At 37.9% G+C, this 14,779-nt stretch overlaps 1 protein-coding gene across 2 annotated transcripts; it reads left to right on the forward strand.

Annotated features, from left to right (window-relative positions):
* LOC124391330 (atrial natriuretic peptide receptor 2-like) lies at positions 1–13,938 on the forward strand. 2 transcript variants are annotated; one of them, XM_046857835.1, is made up of 23 exons: positions 1–158; positions 594–690; positions 1,480–1,612; positions 2,059–2,182; positions 2,518–2,622; positions 3,409–3,511; positions 3,632–3,777; positions 3,869–3,941; positions 4,088–4,232; positions 4,310–4,396; positions 5,131–5,274; positions 5,390–5,511; positions 5,628–5,772; positions 6,949–6,997; positions 7,117–7,230; positions 8,041–8,160; positions 8,272–8,365; positions 8,643–8,730; positions 8,819–8,958; positions 9,175–9,327; positions 10,684–10,782; positions 11,439–11,530; positions 12,478–13,938. In XM_046857835.1, the coding sequence occupies exons 1-23, from the start codon at positions 105–107 to the stop codon at positions 12,580–12,582; spliced, it is 2,532 nt and encodes an 843-aa protein (XP_046713791.1). In that variant the 5' UTR covers positions 1–104; the 3' UTR covers positions 12,583–13,938. The 2 variants fall into 2 exon arrangements, with proteins under 2 accessions (XP_046713791.1, XP_046713793.1); XM_046857837.1 differs by having other exon boundaries at positions 7,120–7,230.
* Positions 13,939–14,779: the final 841 nt, after the last annotated feature.

Here is a 14,779-nt window from a genome sequence, read left to right on the forward strand (position 1 = left end):
TTGGCCTGATTGAATAATTACAGGGCTATCAAGGATGGAAAAAAAAATTTGAGGGCAGTCCAGCAGCTGTTTAGCAGGTCAGTCCTCAGCAAGATCCCACAGTGATGAGCAGTTTCTCAATGGCTCTGTGCTACATCCTGGCTGTCTTCGCCCTCCTGGTAAATATATTTTTTGTATATTATTTCAGACTAAAATATCCGAATTGGATTTTTAAACACAGTTTGGATAATAACACTGGATGCATGTTTAAGATATTGTCTCTGCGACAAAATCCTGAATCGCTGAGCGAAGTGCAGTAGAGGAAATATAATGAAATCGCGTTTGCTATTGTTCCCGTGTCAGGAACACTTGTTCTGAGCTTAACAGCTACCTCAGTGAATGTGTATTTGTGTCTAGTTGACAGAGCCATAAGGTTTTGCTTGCAACCAGGCAGCATGAAGAACATTTGATGCATGTTTTTTGTCCTCGCTTTTTGTTGTGACATTGTTTGTAATTTGAAAAAAAAAAAGAAAAAGTTTTACATTGAGAAAATCTGAATATGTGCTTTGTGTGGGATCAAATAAGAGTTCTGATTTCATTAGGAGTCTTTCCAGGTTACGGTGGTCGAATGTTGGCACGACTTGGATAATACAGAATATGACTGCTGGCCGATAACTGATCCGAATGATTACAACATGATCAGCTGTGGTGGTAATGTATAATCTTTTCATAATATTCGGTGAATTATTATTATTAAAAGCAACAACTTACACCTGACTTAAACAGTTTAAATCTACATTATATGGACAGAAGTATTGGGATGCATGACACCAGCCATATGTGGTTCTTTCCCAAACTGTTATCGCAAATTGTATGGTGTGTCTCTAGATGCAGTGGCATGAAATTTTCCCTTCACTTTGATATACAGTAGGAGACTCGAACCTGTTCCAGCATGACAAAACCCTTCTACTTTTTTGGAAAGATGCTCCACTAAATTTTGGAGATCTTTCGCTGCGGCCCGGGTTCGATCCCCGGTCAGAGAACCAACCCCAGCCATTAGGGTTGCACAAGCCTTAGTGCCAGTCCCAAGCCCGGATAAATGGGGAGGGTTGCGTTAGGACGGGCATCCAGTGTAAAAACAAAAGAAAGTTTTGTGTGAAGATTCGTGCTCATCCAGCCATGTTTGTAAAGTCAGGTACTGATGTAGGTTGAAGACTGGAGCGCAGTTAACATTCCAATTTGTGTTCAGTGGGCTTGAGGTCAGAGCTCTATAGCAGGAGATCAGATTTTTCCAGATATGTGTGGTTATTCCTCAAACTTTTACCACGAAGTTGTAGGCACACAATTGTACAGGACATTTTTGGAAGTTGCTGTATTACATTTCCCAAAATCTGTTGCAGCATGAAAATGTGTCATGACCTCAACCATGTGGAACACCTTTGGGAACACCCCAGGCCTTCTCACTTCAACTTGATTAGTACAGTTTGCTTTCTTTGGCAGGGCTGGAGATGGCCTGGGTGCAGCGTCCTCCAGAGAAAGTCACAGACGGGGAAGAGTTTAATGTGACATATTCTGTCACAGCTTTGAATTCCTTTTATGAATATGCCGTCAGAAACAGGATCCTCCACTTCAGGTGAGTAATCTTCCACATTCCATCCACTTCATTAAGAAACGCCATTGAGTGTATGTACTTGATTTCTTAAATACCACTGAGTAACCACATCTTCTAATAATCTGGGGATGTTGTTCTGGTCTTGGTTGAGTTTTTGCATTCAAAACCCTTTGGTCAGAACACATTTTCAGAATCAGATTTCTACATGATTCCACTGGATACCATCCTGGTATCATGGTGTTCAGGAATTCATTAGTTATTTCTGCATAATTTGTACTTATATGTTTAGTTGTTGTCTTGGTTCAAAATTTAGATTGACCTCAAACTATATCCTTCTGACCACTGCACCCCACTGGAAGTATGAATTGAGTTTAAAAAGTTCATAAGGATATTTTGTTAGCAAAAAACATGCAAATGTGGGTCCCAGATTGACGCCAGATATTGCTTTGCTTTGATTGCGCTTGCAGGAACGCTTCAGAAGCTAAACGATTTTGCTTCGAACACGAATGCCCTTCAAACTGGAACAGCGCCAACGAGCACAACTGCTGCGTGTATCACGCCAACATCCACTCTTGTCCCCTTGCACTTATGGTATGCACATAAGGTCAAATCTTTGGAGAAAGCAGATAATAAGAATTGTGACTTGTGTGTGGGTTTATGTATAACAATTTCACAGTTGATGTGAAGTTTGACATGATATTAACTTGAAGACTGCATATGTGAATTTTCCTGTTTGTAGACTTTTTCCCAAGAAATGACCAAATAGTGACAAAGAAGTTTTAGGAGCAAATTTCTTGCATTCTTGCTCATTTTCTGACCAATGATTTGTTTTTTCGGTTTGACTATTTTGAGAGTGAAGGGATTAACTTGAATTATTTAAACACCCTAATATTAAATCCACCGTAAATTGTGGTTTATTGCCCCAGAGAGGCAGAGGGATTTGTGGTCCTTGGATCCCAGACGACGGCAAGATTGTTACTCATACTGTTTCGAAAGCAGGCAAGATGAGTCAGCTACTCTGGACCTCCAAGGTGAGCCAAAGAACCTCAGTGCTTGTGCTACAGATGTTAAAAGTATACTACATTTATTACAACACCAGCCATTATTTCTCACGTACTGTATACGTTACAATGCAGTGAGATTCTTTAGCTTGGTAAAGTAGGTAGAGTCAGTGTGCCTGGTCAACCATTGTATGGAACCCCTGGACCGTAGAGGGTTAGAGGTCTTGCTATGGTGTAAAACAGAGAGGTCGACCGATAGTGGATTTTACCAATATAGATGACTAAGTAATCGACCAATAGTTTTTAAAATGGATACTGGATAAAAAAACATACAGACTTCACGTACAATATTACTGAACTTAATTACAAAACCAAAAAAACCCCAAACAGTACTGAATCATGAAAATGTGCTAAATATAACAGCGTGCAGTCTCAGGTGTAAAAACAAACAGTTTCATTGATTCGCCTCTAGAGGTCGCTCTCGTAATGACACCGGTATTGATTTTTGCAGATAGCCGATAGTTCCGTCAATTAACTATCAATGCCCAAACATTTATTAATAACTGAGGAAAATGATAGTTTCAAAACCAAGATTTATTATCAAATGCAGATATTATAAGAGTAAAACCTATATTTCAAATTACATTTTAAAAATATGTCTCTGGCATTGTTCAGAGGACTGTTCCAAATGTTCCAGGGTGGGCCATACTTTGAGGACCCCTGTTTTAAAGAGTAACCCAGAACCTTACCCATTGGCTCACCACAGCCCCGGTCGACATGTGATCCTGTTGTACTAACCAAGCTTGCATTATACAGGTGGTCCTTGTGCACTTGGGAGTCACATCAGTAATTGCGCATATCAAGATAGGACAGATGCATGCTGCCCTGGAATCCAAGGTGCTTGTGGTTAGCGCACAAGGTTGGTAGTCATTACGATATGCCCTTCATATGGCTAGGGGTTGTATATTATGCCATTGGTACAGTATCTCGACAATATAGTGGACCTTTTCTGCTCTATTTGTCTTTCTCTGCGAATCAGTGTGTGGAGATGACATCTGTGAGTTAGACGAGAGCTGTTTGACCTGCCCTGCAGACTGTGGTGTCTGTCCAATGGCTACATCCGTCAAGGTCTCCATCGGACTACCAGTTGCCCTGATTTGTACGGGCTTTATATTAACTGTAGTGGTAAGGAGACTCAAATCATACTACTTTTTGACATGCTGCTATTATATATTTAATAAATAAATCTTATCAAAAGGTTTTATTCTCTCCATAGTGGCTGCAGTATCAGAAGCAGAAGATGTTTTGGGATGAGAGTTGGATAATCAATTATAGTAACATAATGTTTGGTAAAAACCTCCAGCACCATCTTAAATACCAAATAGAGTCGAATCAGTTTGAAAAGCCCATATTTTATGGTCTGCCTTGTAATTTGTAAATAGTAGATGGAGAATGTATGGTGGGAAATGTGTGTTTATGAGACTGGTACTCACAGGTAAAGCATGCTACATGGGTTTCTGTAGCATGACGAGTCTACAGCCGGTGATGAGCAACTCCAGCATCAGCCGGGCCACGGATGTTACCGTATGCACAGTGGTGGAAACCAGCTTCAAGCCAGGTTTCATCCAGCCGGGAATCTAGTGAGTGGTAAAACCTTTTTGTAGTTTCATGTGGTCTCCGAGAAGGTGGAATCCAATCCGCTTGTCTTTCTCATTAGTGACGGAAAGACGGTGGCTGTAAAACACATCCAGAAGAAGCATTTCTCGCTCTCCAAAACAATCAGGAAAGAAGTGAAAGAAGTAAGGTCAGTAGTCTTTAAAGCCATTTATCAAACCCATTAGGAAATTGTTTAATTCTACCTCATGTTGCCTTTTTGCACTGTTATGGTCACTTTTAAATAATACCTTTTGTTTGTTTATCTTCAAGTTTGTACCTTATGCAATATTAATGTAATATATATATATATATACACACACGTTCAGAGGAGGGACATGGGGTATATCGGTAGAACAATGCTAAGGATGGAGCCACCAGGAAGAAGGAAAAGAGGAAGACCAAGGAGGAGGTTTATGGATGTGGTGAGGGAAGACATGCAGGTAGTTGGGTTGAAAGAGGCAGATATACAGGACAGGGGGTTATGGAGACGGATGATCCACAATGAAAGGTCAATCTAAATTGTGCAGTTTTACTGTATTGGAGGGTCCAGGGGAAGGGTCCGCATTTCATTTGCCCTCTATATGTACTCTGACAATAAAGTTTAATTTAATCTAAAAAAAAAAAAAAAGTTAAGGGTAAATTTTGTGCCCCTGCATCCAGAGATATCCTATACAATTGTGTGTTAATGAGTTTGTGGTAACAGTTTGTGGAGGAAGCGCATATCTCTTGCAAAATTCCATTTTCTCCAATTTCTATTTATCTCTACTTATGTGTATTTGCTTTCTACACTGTCCAGAGCCTTTATATATGTATATACACACACACACACACACCATTCGTGTCTTCATTTAAGTCTTATTTCACAAAATTGTTCTCAAATAGGGAACTGGATCATCCAAATCTGGCTAAATTTATCGGAGGCTCCATCGAAGTCCCCTATATTTGCATCATTACCGAATATTGTCCCAAAGGCAGCCTGGCAGACGTTCTTTTAAACGAAGACATCCCTATCAACTGGGGCTTTCGGTGAATCTTTCATTGTTATTTTGCTTCTGTGCTGTATCTCAAATATTTTACTAATACAGTAGTTGTCCAAAACAACTGCTTTGTTAGTTGTTGCTCTGTTTCTGTTTTCCCTCAGCTTATCATTTGCCAGTGATATCGCCCGTGGGATGGCTTATCTCCACCAACACAAAATGTACCATGGACGACTTCATTCCCGCAACTGCGTTGTTGATGATCGCTGGGTCTGCAAAATATCAGGTTTGAAAAATTTTATTGTTTTCCATTGCGGTTTTACTCAGTGTTGTTTATGTTTTACAAGCAATATGTCTGGAACAAGTTTTGATAGGTACCAACATTCCTCCATGATTACACAGACTATGGTTTGATGGCCTATAGAAAGGAGGACTTCGAAGTACTAAGTGATACTTTCCATTGTGGAGACCTGTGCCGCATTTACTCTGCACCTGAAGTTCTGTTGGGTAATGCTAGCGCCAGCATTGCTGCAGCTGATGTGTACAGGTGAACTTTTTATCCCTTATAGGTTTGTCCCTATAAGTCTATTTCTAAAAACTTGTCGCTTTAAGTTTGTCTCTCTAAGTTTATTCTTATAAATTTGTCCTTTCACATTTGGCTCTATAAGATTGTCCCTGTGAGTTTGTCCTCATAAGTTGGGTTCTATAAGTTTGTCCCTGTAAGTTTGGTTCTATCAGTTTGTCTCTATAAGATTATTCTTAGGTTTTTGTCCTTACCAGATTATTCCAATAAGTTTTTATCTTTGAGTTTTTCTCTTATTGTTTGCTTCTATAAGTTTTCTTAGTATGTTTGTCTCTTTATATTTGGTGCTATAAGTTTGTCCCAATATGTTTGGTTCTGTAAGATTGTCCCTGTAAATGTGTCTCTTCAAGTTTATTCCTATAAATTTGTCCCTTCACATTGCACTCTATAGGATTGTGCCTGTGGATTTGTCCCTTTAAATATGTCCCTTTAGGTTTAGTTCTGTAAGTTTGTCCCCATATGTATATCCATATAAATTTGTCTATTTTCATTTAGTTTTATAAATTTGTCCCTATAGGTTTGTCTTTTTATGTTTGGTTCAATAAGTTTGTCCCTATTAGATTATTTCTATAAGTGTGTCCCTTTAATATTATTCCTGTAACTTTGGCACTTTAGGTTTGGTTCTATAAGTTTGTCCCTGTAACTTTGTCCCTACAAGTTTGTCCCTTTACATTTGGTTCTATAATCTTGTACCTGTAAAATTATTCCTATAAATTTGTCTTTATCAGATTATTCCTATAAATTTGTCTCTATATGTTTGGCTCCATAAAATTAATCCTATAAATTCTGTACCTTTGAATTTGTCACTTTAAATTTGATTTCATATGTTTGTCCCTGAAGTTTTGTCCTTATAGGTTTGTCTCTTTACATTTGGTTCAATAAGTTTATCCCTATAAGACACCTATAAATTTGTACCATTAAAATGGTCCATTTCAGTTTTTTTCTATACGTTTGTCCCTGTAAGATTATTGTTATGCATTTGTCCCAATAAAATTATTACTGTTAGTTTGTCTGTTTATATGGACATATATGGACCGTTTAAATGGACAATAAAATTGTCCATTTATATTATGTACTCCTTGATATATACTAATATCTCTAATAATGTAAAATAAATATTTTATTTTCTTAAATATTTAGTTATTCCATGATTTTGGTGGAGATTGCCACCCGCAGTGACCTTCTCTCAGTAAGTGTTTAGTAGTGGAGTTAGTTTTAGAAAAGTTTTAGGTTGTGGGTGGTAATTATAGTTTTATCTCACTCTCTTTCTCTTTGTTTCTCTTTCTCTCTCTCTTTCTCCTTATTTAGCAGAAGGCCCAAATTCACCCTGTGAAGCTTGATATTATGTGGCGTCCACCTCTTCCTGAACTGAAATCTGGAAAATCAGACAACGATTGTCCTAATCAAGTGGAGTACTGTGAGGTTTGTTTCTGATTGTTCAAGAGTGTTGGGACACCTGACTTTTCCAGCCATGTGTGGTTCTTCCCTCAAAGTTCCTAACACGATTATATTGGAAGGATACGGAAGAAGGAAATGTTCCCCTACATGTTTGTCCCTATAAGTTTGTCTATTTTAAATTTGGTTCAAAAAGTTTGTCACGTTATATTTGGTTCTATAAGTTTGACCTTATAAGTTTGTCCCTATAAGATTATTCCTATGAGTTTATCCCTATAAGGTTATTCCTTTAAGTTTGTACCTTTTAGATTGCCCCTTTGAGTTTGGTTCTAGATGTTTGTCCATGTAATTATGTCACCTTTACATTTAGTTCTATACATTTATGCATTTAAACTTGTGAATTTAATATTATTTCTATAGTTTTTTTTTTCCATTTAATTCTATAAGTTTGTTCCTGTAAGATTGCTCCTGTTAGTTTGTCTTTAGAAGTTTGTCCCTGTACGGTTGGTTTTATAAGTTTGTCCCTATAAGATTATTACTATATGTTTGTCCCTATAAGATTAATCCTATAGGTTTGTTACTTTGAGTTGCCCCTTTCAATTTGTTTTTATATGTTTTTCCCTGTAAGTTTGTCTCTATAAGCTTATTCTTCTGAGTTTGTTCCTTTCAGAATGTGGTTTTCAAATAGCACATACCAATTTTATGGGCAGGTGTCTGCAAACGTTTCTGCATATATTGTAGATTTTCCCACGTATTGTTATAGAAGTGTACACGTTGTGCATTTACACATACACACATTTTCATTGTAGAAAATAACCCCTTGCTCATAATTTATAGTTAATAAAGAAGTGCTGGTCCCACAACGCCACCAGCAGGCCGACGTTTGAGCAGGTAAAAAAGATGCTGGATAAAATGAACCCGCACAAAGTCAGTCCCGTCGACATGATGATGAACCTGGTAAGAACCCACTCACCAGCACCACTTTAAAAAAATATTTGCAATGAATAAATATTGCAATGAATATATTCTATATAATTCTATGTAGTACCCCATTTATTGTGTTTCTAGATGGAAAAATACAGTAAGCATTTGGAGGCCATAGTCGCTGAGAGAACCCAAGATCTTCTCCAGGAGAAACAGAAGACTGACCGCTTGCTTTACAGTTTGTCCAGAGTGCTTTCTCATTAGTTGGAAATGTATCAAATTAAGACTGGCTTGAAGCTCTTAGAAGTCCATATAATTAGCTAAGGTTTTCTCTAGAGTCGCCATCTAATGGAATTGGAAGTTATTGCGAGTTCAAACATTACAAGTTTTGTCGGTTTAATAAAGAAATGAATACTAGAGATTAATTTGTAATCTGTGTGTGTGTGTGTGTGTGTGTGTGTGTGTGTGTGTGTGTGTGTGTGTGTGTGTGTGTGTGTTTCATCGTCTCGCGGTAGGTATGCTGCCGAAACCGGTGGCCGACGATCTCAGACAAGGACGCACCGCGGAGGCCCAAAGCTACACTAACGCGACTGTATATTTCAGGCAAGGTTCCTCATAATGAATGCTCATCTTGTAGTGCTTCAAACAGGAGATCATTCTTTTTCACATGATCCTTTCTTGCTTTCGGTAGCGACATTGTGGGTTTTACGCAGCTCTCAGGCTCCAGCACCCCTCACCAGGTCGTGGATTTCCTCAACAAGCTGTACACCACGTTTGATGATATCATCGACAACTATGACGTGTACAAAGTGGAAACAATCGGAGATGCTTGTAAGTGTGGTAACATGAAGGCTTTCGCTGGTTTGGATGTTGGTAGGAAGGTCATGAGGTCATGAAATCTTTCCCCCGACAAGCTGTTACTCCTTAAACTCTATTTCCTGCTTAATTGTTCCAATGAAAAAGGGCGTCTCCCAAATCGTTTGTGTATTGTAGGTCAATTTCTATTCAACTCCTATTTCTAACCAACACATTCTATTCAAACCATAGATATGGTAGTGTCTGGTGTCCCGAATGAGAATGGCATCAACCACGCAGGTGAAATTGCCAGCATGGCTTTGGATTTGATCAGCGTTTGCCATGCTTTTAAAATCCCACACAAGCCTAAGACCCAGCTGAAGATACGAGCTGGCATACACTCAGGTCAGTGTGTTTTTTTGAGTATATCTGACTACTGTATATTAAAAATATCAGAAGTGGCTTGTAGAGTCTATTCTACAAATTAGAACTTGAATAAATGCAAACAATATTTTTGTGGACCACTTCAACAGCCACAGGCTTTATAAATAAATGTTATACTCAGTGCCACACCCTTAATGTCACCAAACAAGTCCTGGTTTCCTGCCGAAGAGTAAATAAGCGTTCAGATAGTTTATTTGCTTTAGCTTATACCAAGTTGACTTTTCTTCAGGAGGCCTATCATAAACTCTTCTTTTGTTCCTTTCAAGGATTTGGTCTCGAAAAATAACTTTCATCTACATTTGCAGAATCAGTCTAAAACTAAACTGGTCAAACGCAGCAAACTGTTTATTTGTAACACTTTTTTGAAGTGTTTTGAACTTCCGCCTTGGTGGTATCTATTAGCGAGGAACAAACATTTCATCCTCATTCCAACAAACAGAACATTTTAATAGGAGTAAATGATGAAAGAATCTCCTGACTCGAAGTTGCCACAACACCCGTTGGCTTATTTGGACGATTTTTGAAAAGAAGGCTCATGATAATAGACTTGTGTACTAAGAGTAACATTCAAGTCTTTTTTTTTATAACAAAACAAGAGACTTCTGACAAAAATTTATCGTAGAACATTAAAAAAAATCCCAAGAAATACCTATTTCAGAAATACTCAAATCACTAAGAGGTGTCACTCGGATTCCAGTCCCTATTGGAACCCCCTTGTGATGTTTGATTGAAACAATAATGCTCTTAAGCATGCTCTTGCCTGTGCTTATATTTATATGTTGCCGTGTTCCTTTTAAAAAAGGCTGGTGAGTGTAGGTATAAGTCATTTGTTTTTTATCTGTGCATCGGCATAAAAGTCAACGATGTGCTGTGAAGATGCTTTTTTCTCACTAAACTGTTTCTCAAGCACATTCTTTCAGCGCCACTGCTGATACGTGAATATAACGGCACCACAGAGACAGAGACGTGTCCTGAAAATCACATACAATATAGATTAACATGGCAGAGGTAGAGCTGCATCTTCCTGGAGACCGAACAGGAAAAGAACATATTTATTAATATAATAAAGGCATGTTTCTGAAAGGTGTTAGAAGTCAGACCGCCCTTTAAATTCAAATTGATGATTCGCTGTCTGTCTGGACCACAACAACTAAACGTGAACCATCTGTACTATATTGAATAACATATCAACATTTTTTTTCATTGCATCGTATTGCATGGAATCGCGTTGTGCTGAAGCGAATCGGATCTCACTACATCGGTAGCTGCTTTAAATGGATATTTAATGTATCGTATCTTTTATTTGGACCTTTGCAGGGCCTGTAGTGGCTGGAGTGGTGGGCACCAAAATGCCACGCTACTGTTTATTTGGAGACACCGTGAACACTGCGTCCCGCATGGAGTCCACCAGTGAAGGTAATTGAAGCAAGGGTTAGTGTTCAAAATACACAACGGTCACTGATACTACTCTATGTGCTGTGTGTTTGATGTATGTCCTCGTAATATGGACAAAATACACTATATGGACAAAGGTATGTGGATTTATATGTGCTTTCTGAACATCCCATTCCATATTTAGTCCCCATTTGCTGTCAAAATAACCTCCATTCTTTTAGGAAGTAGATTTTGGAGATTTGTGCTAATTCAGCCACAATGGCATTAAAGTCTGGCGCCGATGAAGGAGGACATGGGGTGCAGACAGCATTCCAATTCATCCCATAGGTGTTCAATAGGTTTGAGGTTAGAGCCATAAAGCAGGCCATTCAAAAATCTTCCAACAAATGTAAAACATATCTTCATGGAGCTGGCTTTGTGCACAAGGGCATTCTCATGCTGGGTCTCCTAGTTTAATTATGTATAAGTATGTGATGCCACGTTTAAAGACATCCCATACAATGAATTGCCTCCAGCGTTGAGGTAACAGTTTGAGGAAGAACCACATATGACTGGAAAAATCTGATGTCCCATGCTGTAACTTTTGTCCATATAGTGTAAGTGTAAGATCAGAGAGATTTCCTTGGTTTTTTTGGACATTAAAATTGTATTCCACTCTCACTCTCATCCATTTGCAGCTTTAAAGATTCAGTGTAGTGAATCTACAGCTGATCTGCTGCACACTATAGGAGGATATGTGATGGTCTGCCGTGGCTCTCTGAACGTGAAGGTAATGTGCCTGTCACAACTATCAATGATTTTTATATTAAATGTTTGTTTTATTCCATGAGGACTAGACACCCAGCCTTATATACACCTTATATACTGGAATATATAGTATATAGCAGGGGTTCCCTGTTATATCCCACTTTTTGCTGTGAGGGCCATGTAAAATACAAATGAACTGAAAATAAATAAATATGAATATATTCATTCATAAATATAATTAATAAATAATCAATAATAAATTAAGCGCTCTTTTTTCTGCGGAACGTCTTACATGTAAAAACAAACAGCATGTGTTGTCAGTGATTCACCTCTAGAGGCCGCTCTCGTAATGACAGTGGACCGGAAGCCGCAAAAACTATCTTTATGTATTTTTGCTGATAGCTGATAGTTCCAGCTATTAACTATCAGTGCCGCAACCCCTGTTAAAAACTAAGGGAATTTTTAGTTTAAAAAGCAACCTTTATTATTAAATACAGATATGATATGTAAAAATGTATTTAAAATCAAATTTTCTAAATATGCCTCTGGCATTGTTCAGTGGGCCGTTCCAAGTGTGGGGGCGGGTCGTAGTTTGCTGACCCCCTGATATATAGTACAGTAAGTTAGTAAGAATATATGTCTACAAAATAATTCGCTTGGACAAAAGAATTTGCTTTATATAAAACCACAAATCCTGATCCGTCATTGGTTTAAATCTCAGTCATAGCCACCATAGCTACCAAATGTTTTTGACTAGCTGGTTAACTTCCCATCATCAACTCAAAATTCCTACTCGGGAACACAATATGATCTCATTGACCCTGAGTTCAGCAAGTGCTAGCATGTCAAAATGGCCGCTCCAGCATTAGCTGCAGGTGGAGGTGTCCATTATTTTTTTCCCCTTTACTATGTACCGAAAGTCATTTTTCATGCTGTAGCACATTGACAGTTCGTTGATTGTTTGTACAGGGCAAAGGAGAGATGACAACATGGTGGCTGGAAACAAAAAGAAGCCCCGCAGATCTACTTCCTGAAGAAGAGCCACAAAAAGGGCCGGTCCCAGTCAGCAACTAACTCTAAACTCCAAGCAAACACAAGTTATGTTTGTTATGTATGTGTTCGATAAGTGTGTCATTTAATGTAGGTATATGTATTCTGACCTGGTACTATGAAGCTGTGAGATGTCAGTGTGTTAGAAGTACAGTAATCCCCCGCTTTACCGCGGTTCGAATCTCGCGCCCACGGTTTATAGCGGAATTGCGTTTGGCACATCATTTATTTGTTTGGCTGATTTTTCCGGTCTCTCGCAGATAGCACGATAGAGTTTTATGTTAAAATAATTAAATGTATTACTATTAATACTATTATTAATTATAAAATGAAGTAAAATGTTAATACAGTACAGTACTGTATACATAAAATAGCATTTTTAGGGTGGCGTTTGTTTATCACGGTTTTTCATTTATCGCGCACGGTTTCGGAACGTACCAACGCGATAAACGGGGGATTACTGTAATTGTTACTCCATATTTTCTTGGATTTTGTTAGAAACATTGCTAGAATATTCTATGAAAAGAAATATCCATGGCTCACTCCTGAATCATTTATGGCGTATTGCAGTTGTCCTTATACAGACCAACTTTACACAACTGAGCAGTTAAGGGTTGGGGCCTTGCTCAAGACAAGTGGCAGCCTGGTGGTGCTGGGATTTAACCTTACAACCTTTTGATCCGAAGACAAATGTCTTAAACTACTACCAATTCCCCATAGGGCATAATGTTTTACATGACCATTTACAGTATTTGACAGACAGTCTTATCCAGATCAACTTACATGCAGCTGAGCAGTTGAAGCTTGGTGATTCTGGGATTTGACCTCACAACCTTCTGATCAGAAGTACACTATTGTAGCCTACTACCAATTCCCCACAGGACATGGTCTTTCACATTAAAGTTCAGGGTTAATTGCCTTGCTTAAGACAAGTGGCAGCTTGTTAATGGTGGGATTTGGCCTCACACCCTTCTAATCAGAAGTCCAACAATCCAACTTTCCACAGTGCATTGTCTTGAGGGTTAAAGGCCCTGCTCAAGGTTGGTGCCTTGGTAATACCTTGGTGGTCCTGGGATTTGAACTTATGACCGTCTTATCCAAACCCCAATATCTTAACCTCTGTCCCTACCACCCACTTTATTTCTAAATTTATTTAGCTCTATCAAGATCTCCACAATCTCCCTACTATTTGAACTACAGGATCTAACATTGGCTGGAATTATAACATTGCCATCAAACTGTCATCAAACCTTCTTGCTTGTGGTATAATGACTGATATGTGATTAACATTGACTGGAAAAATAGTACTCAGAAGGTCCTTGATCAGGGTAGCAGGAAAAATACAGGAACTGCCATAAACTTGATCATAGTCTGTTTGTTAGGCTGTTAATAAAAGTCTGCACTTGCATCTGCTGCCTTTGTCTTAATTATGTGACGTTCTGTAGACAGGATACGTTTCTTCCTTACAAACTATCCAAGTATTAACTTTTAAAACTACTCTTCTTCCCAGAAGAGTAGTGGTTATTATAAAAGCGAATGAGGACTCCATGTGGAATATTATGGTCTTATGGACAAAATATCATCCAACATCTCCTGATAAATGATGCTCTTCCTGAAGCTCAGCTTACACACATGTAAGTTTCCTCCAAGCATTTCCATATAAACTCCATCTGATTCGGCACATAACGTTAACATGATTGTTAAATACCTCACGGTGTCCTAAATCTGGAAAAGTCAGATCTCACTAATGCTCGTGCAGCTAAATGAACACTAATTTCACACTTTTTAACCAAACTTCAAAATCTAGAGCATTTATTTAATTTAATTTCAATGGCAAAACTCAAGGTTTTGGAATATAATGTTTAACAATGTGTGTGTGTGTGTGTGTGTGTGAGAGAGAGAGAGAGAGAGAGAGAGAGAGAGAATCTATTTAATAACTAATGAGTAATCAAAAATAATAAAATAAATAAATAAATAAATAAATCTCTATTTAATATTCATTTAATTAGTAATATTCTTAGAAATAATGTAATATATAATAAAAAAAAGAAAAAGAAAAAAACCTAAGCAAAATAATAATAATCCTCATAATAATAAGCAAAAGAGGAACACAAATTAATAATTTAATCTGAGAAATAAAACAAAAATTAAAAAATATGTAAAGTACTGAAATAGTAAACAAAAAATCAAAAATAATTATTTTCTCAGTGTTATCTATTAT

The sequence above is a fragment of the Silurus meridionalis genome, chromosome 9, assembly GCF_014805685.1.
Source record: "Silurus meridionalis isolate SWU-2019-XX chromosome 9, ASM1480568v1, whole genome shotgun sequence".
In the NCBI taxonomy this organism is placed as follows: Eukaryota; Metazoa; Chordata; class Actinopteri; order Siluriformes; family Siluridae; genus Silurus; species Silurus meridionalis.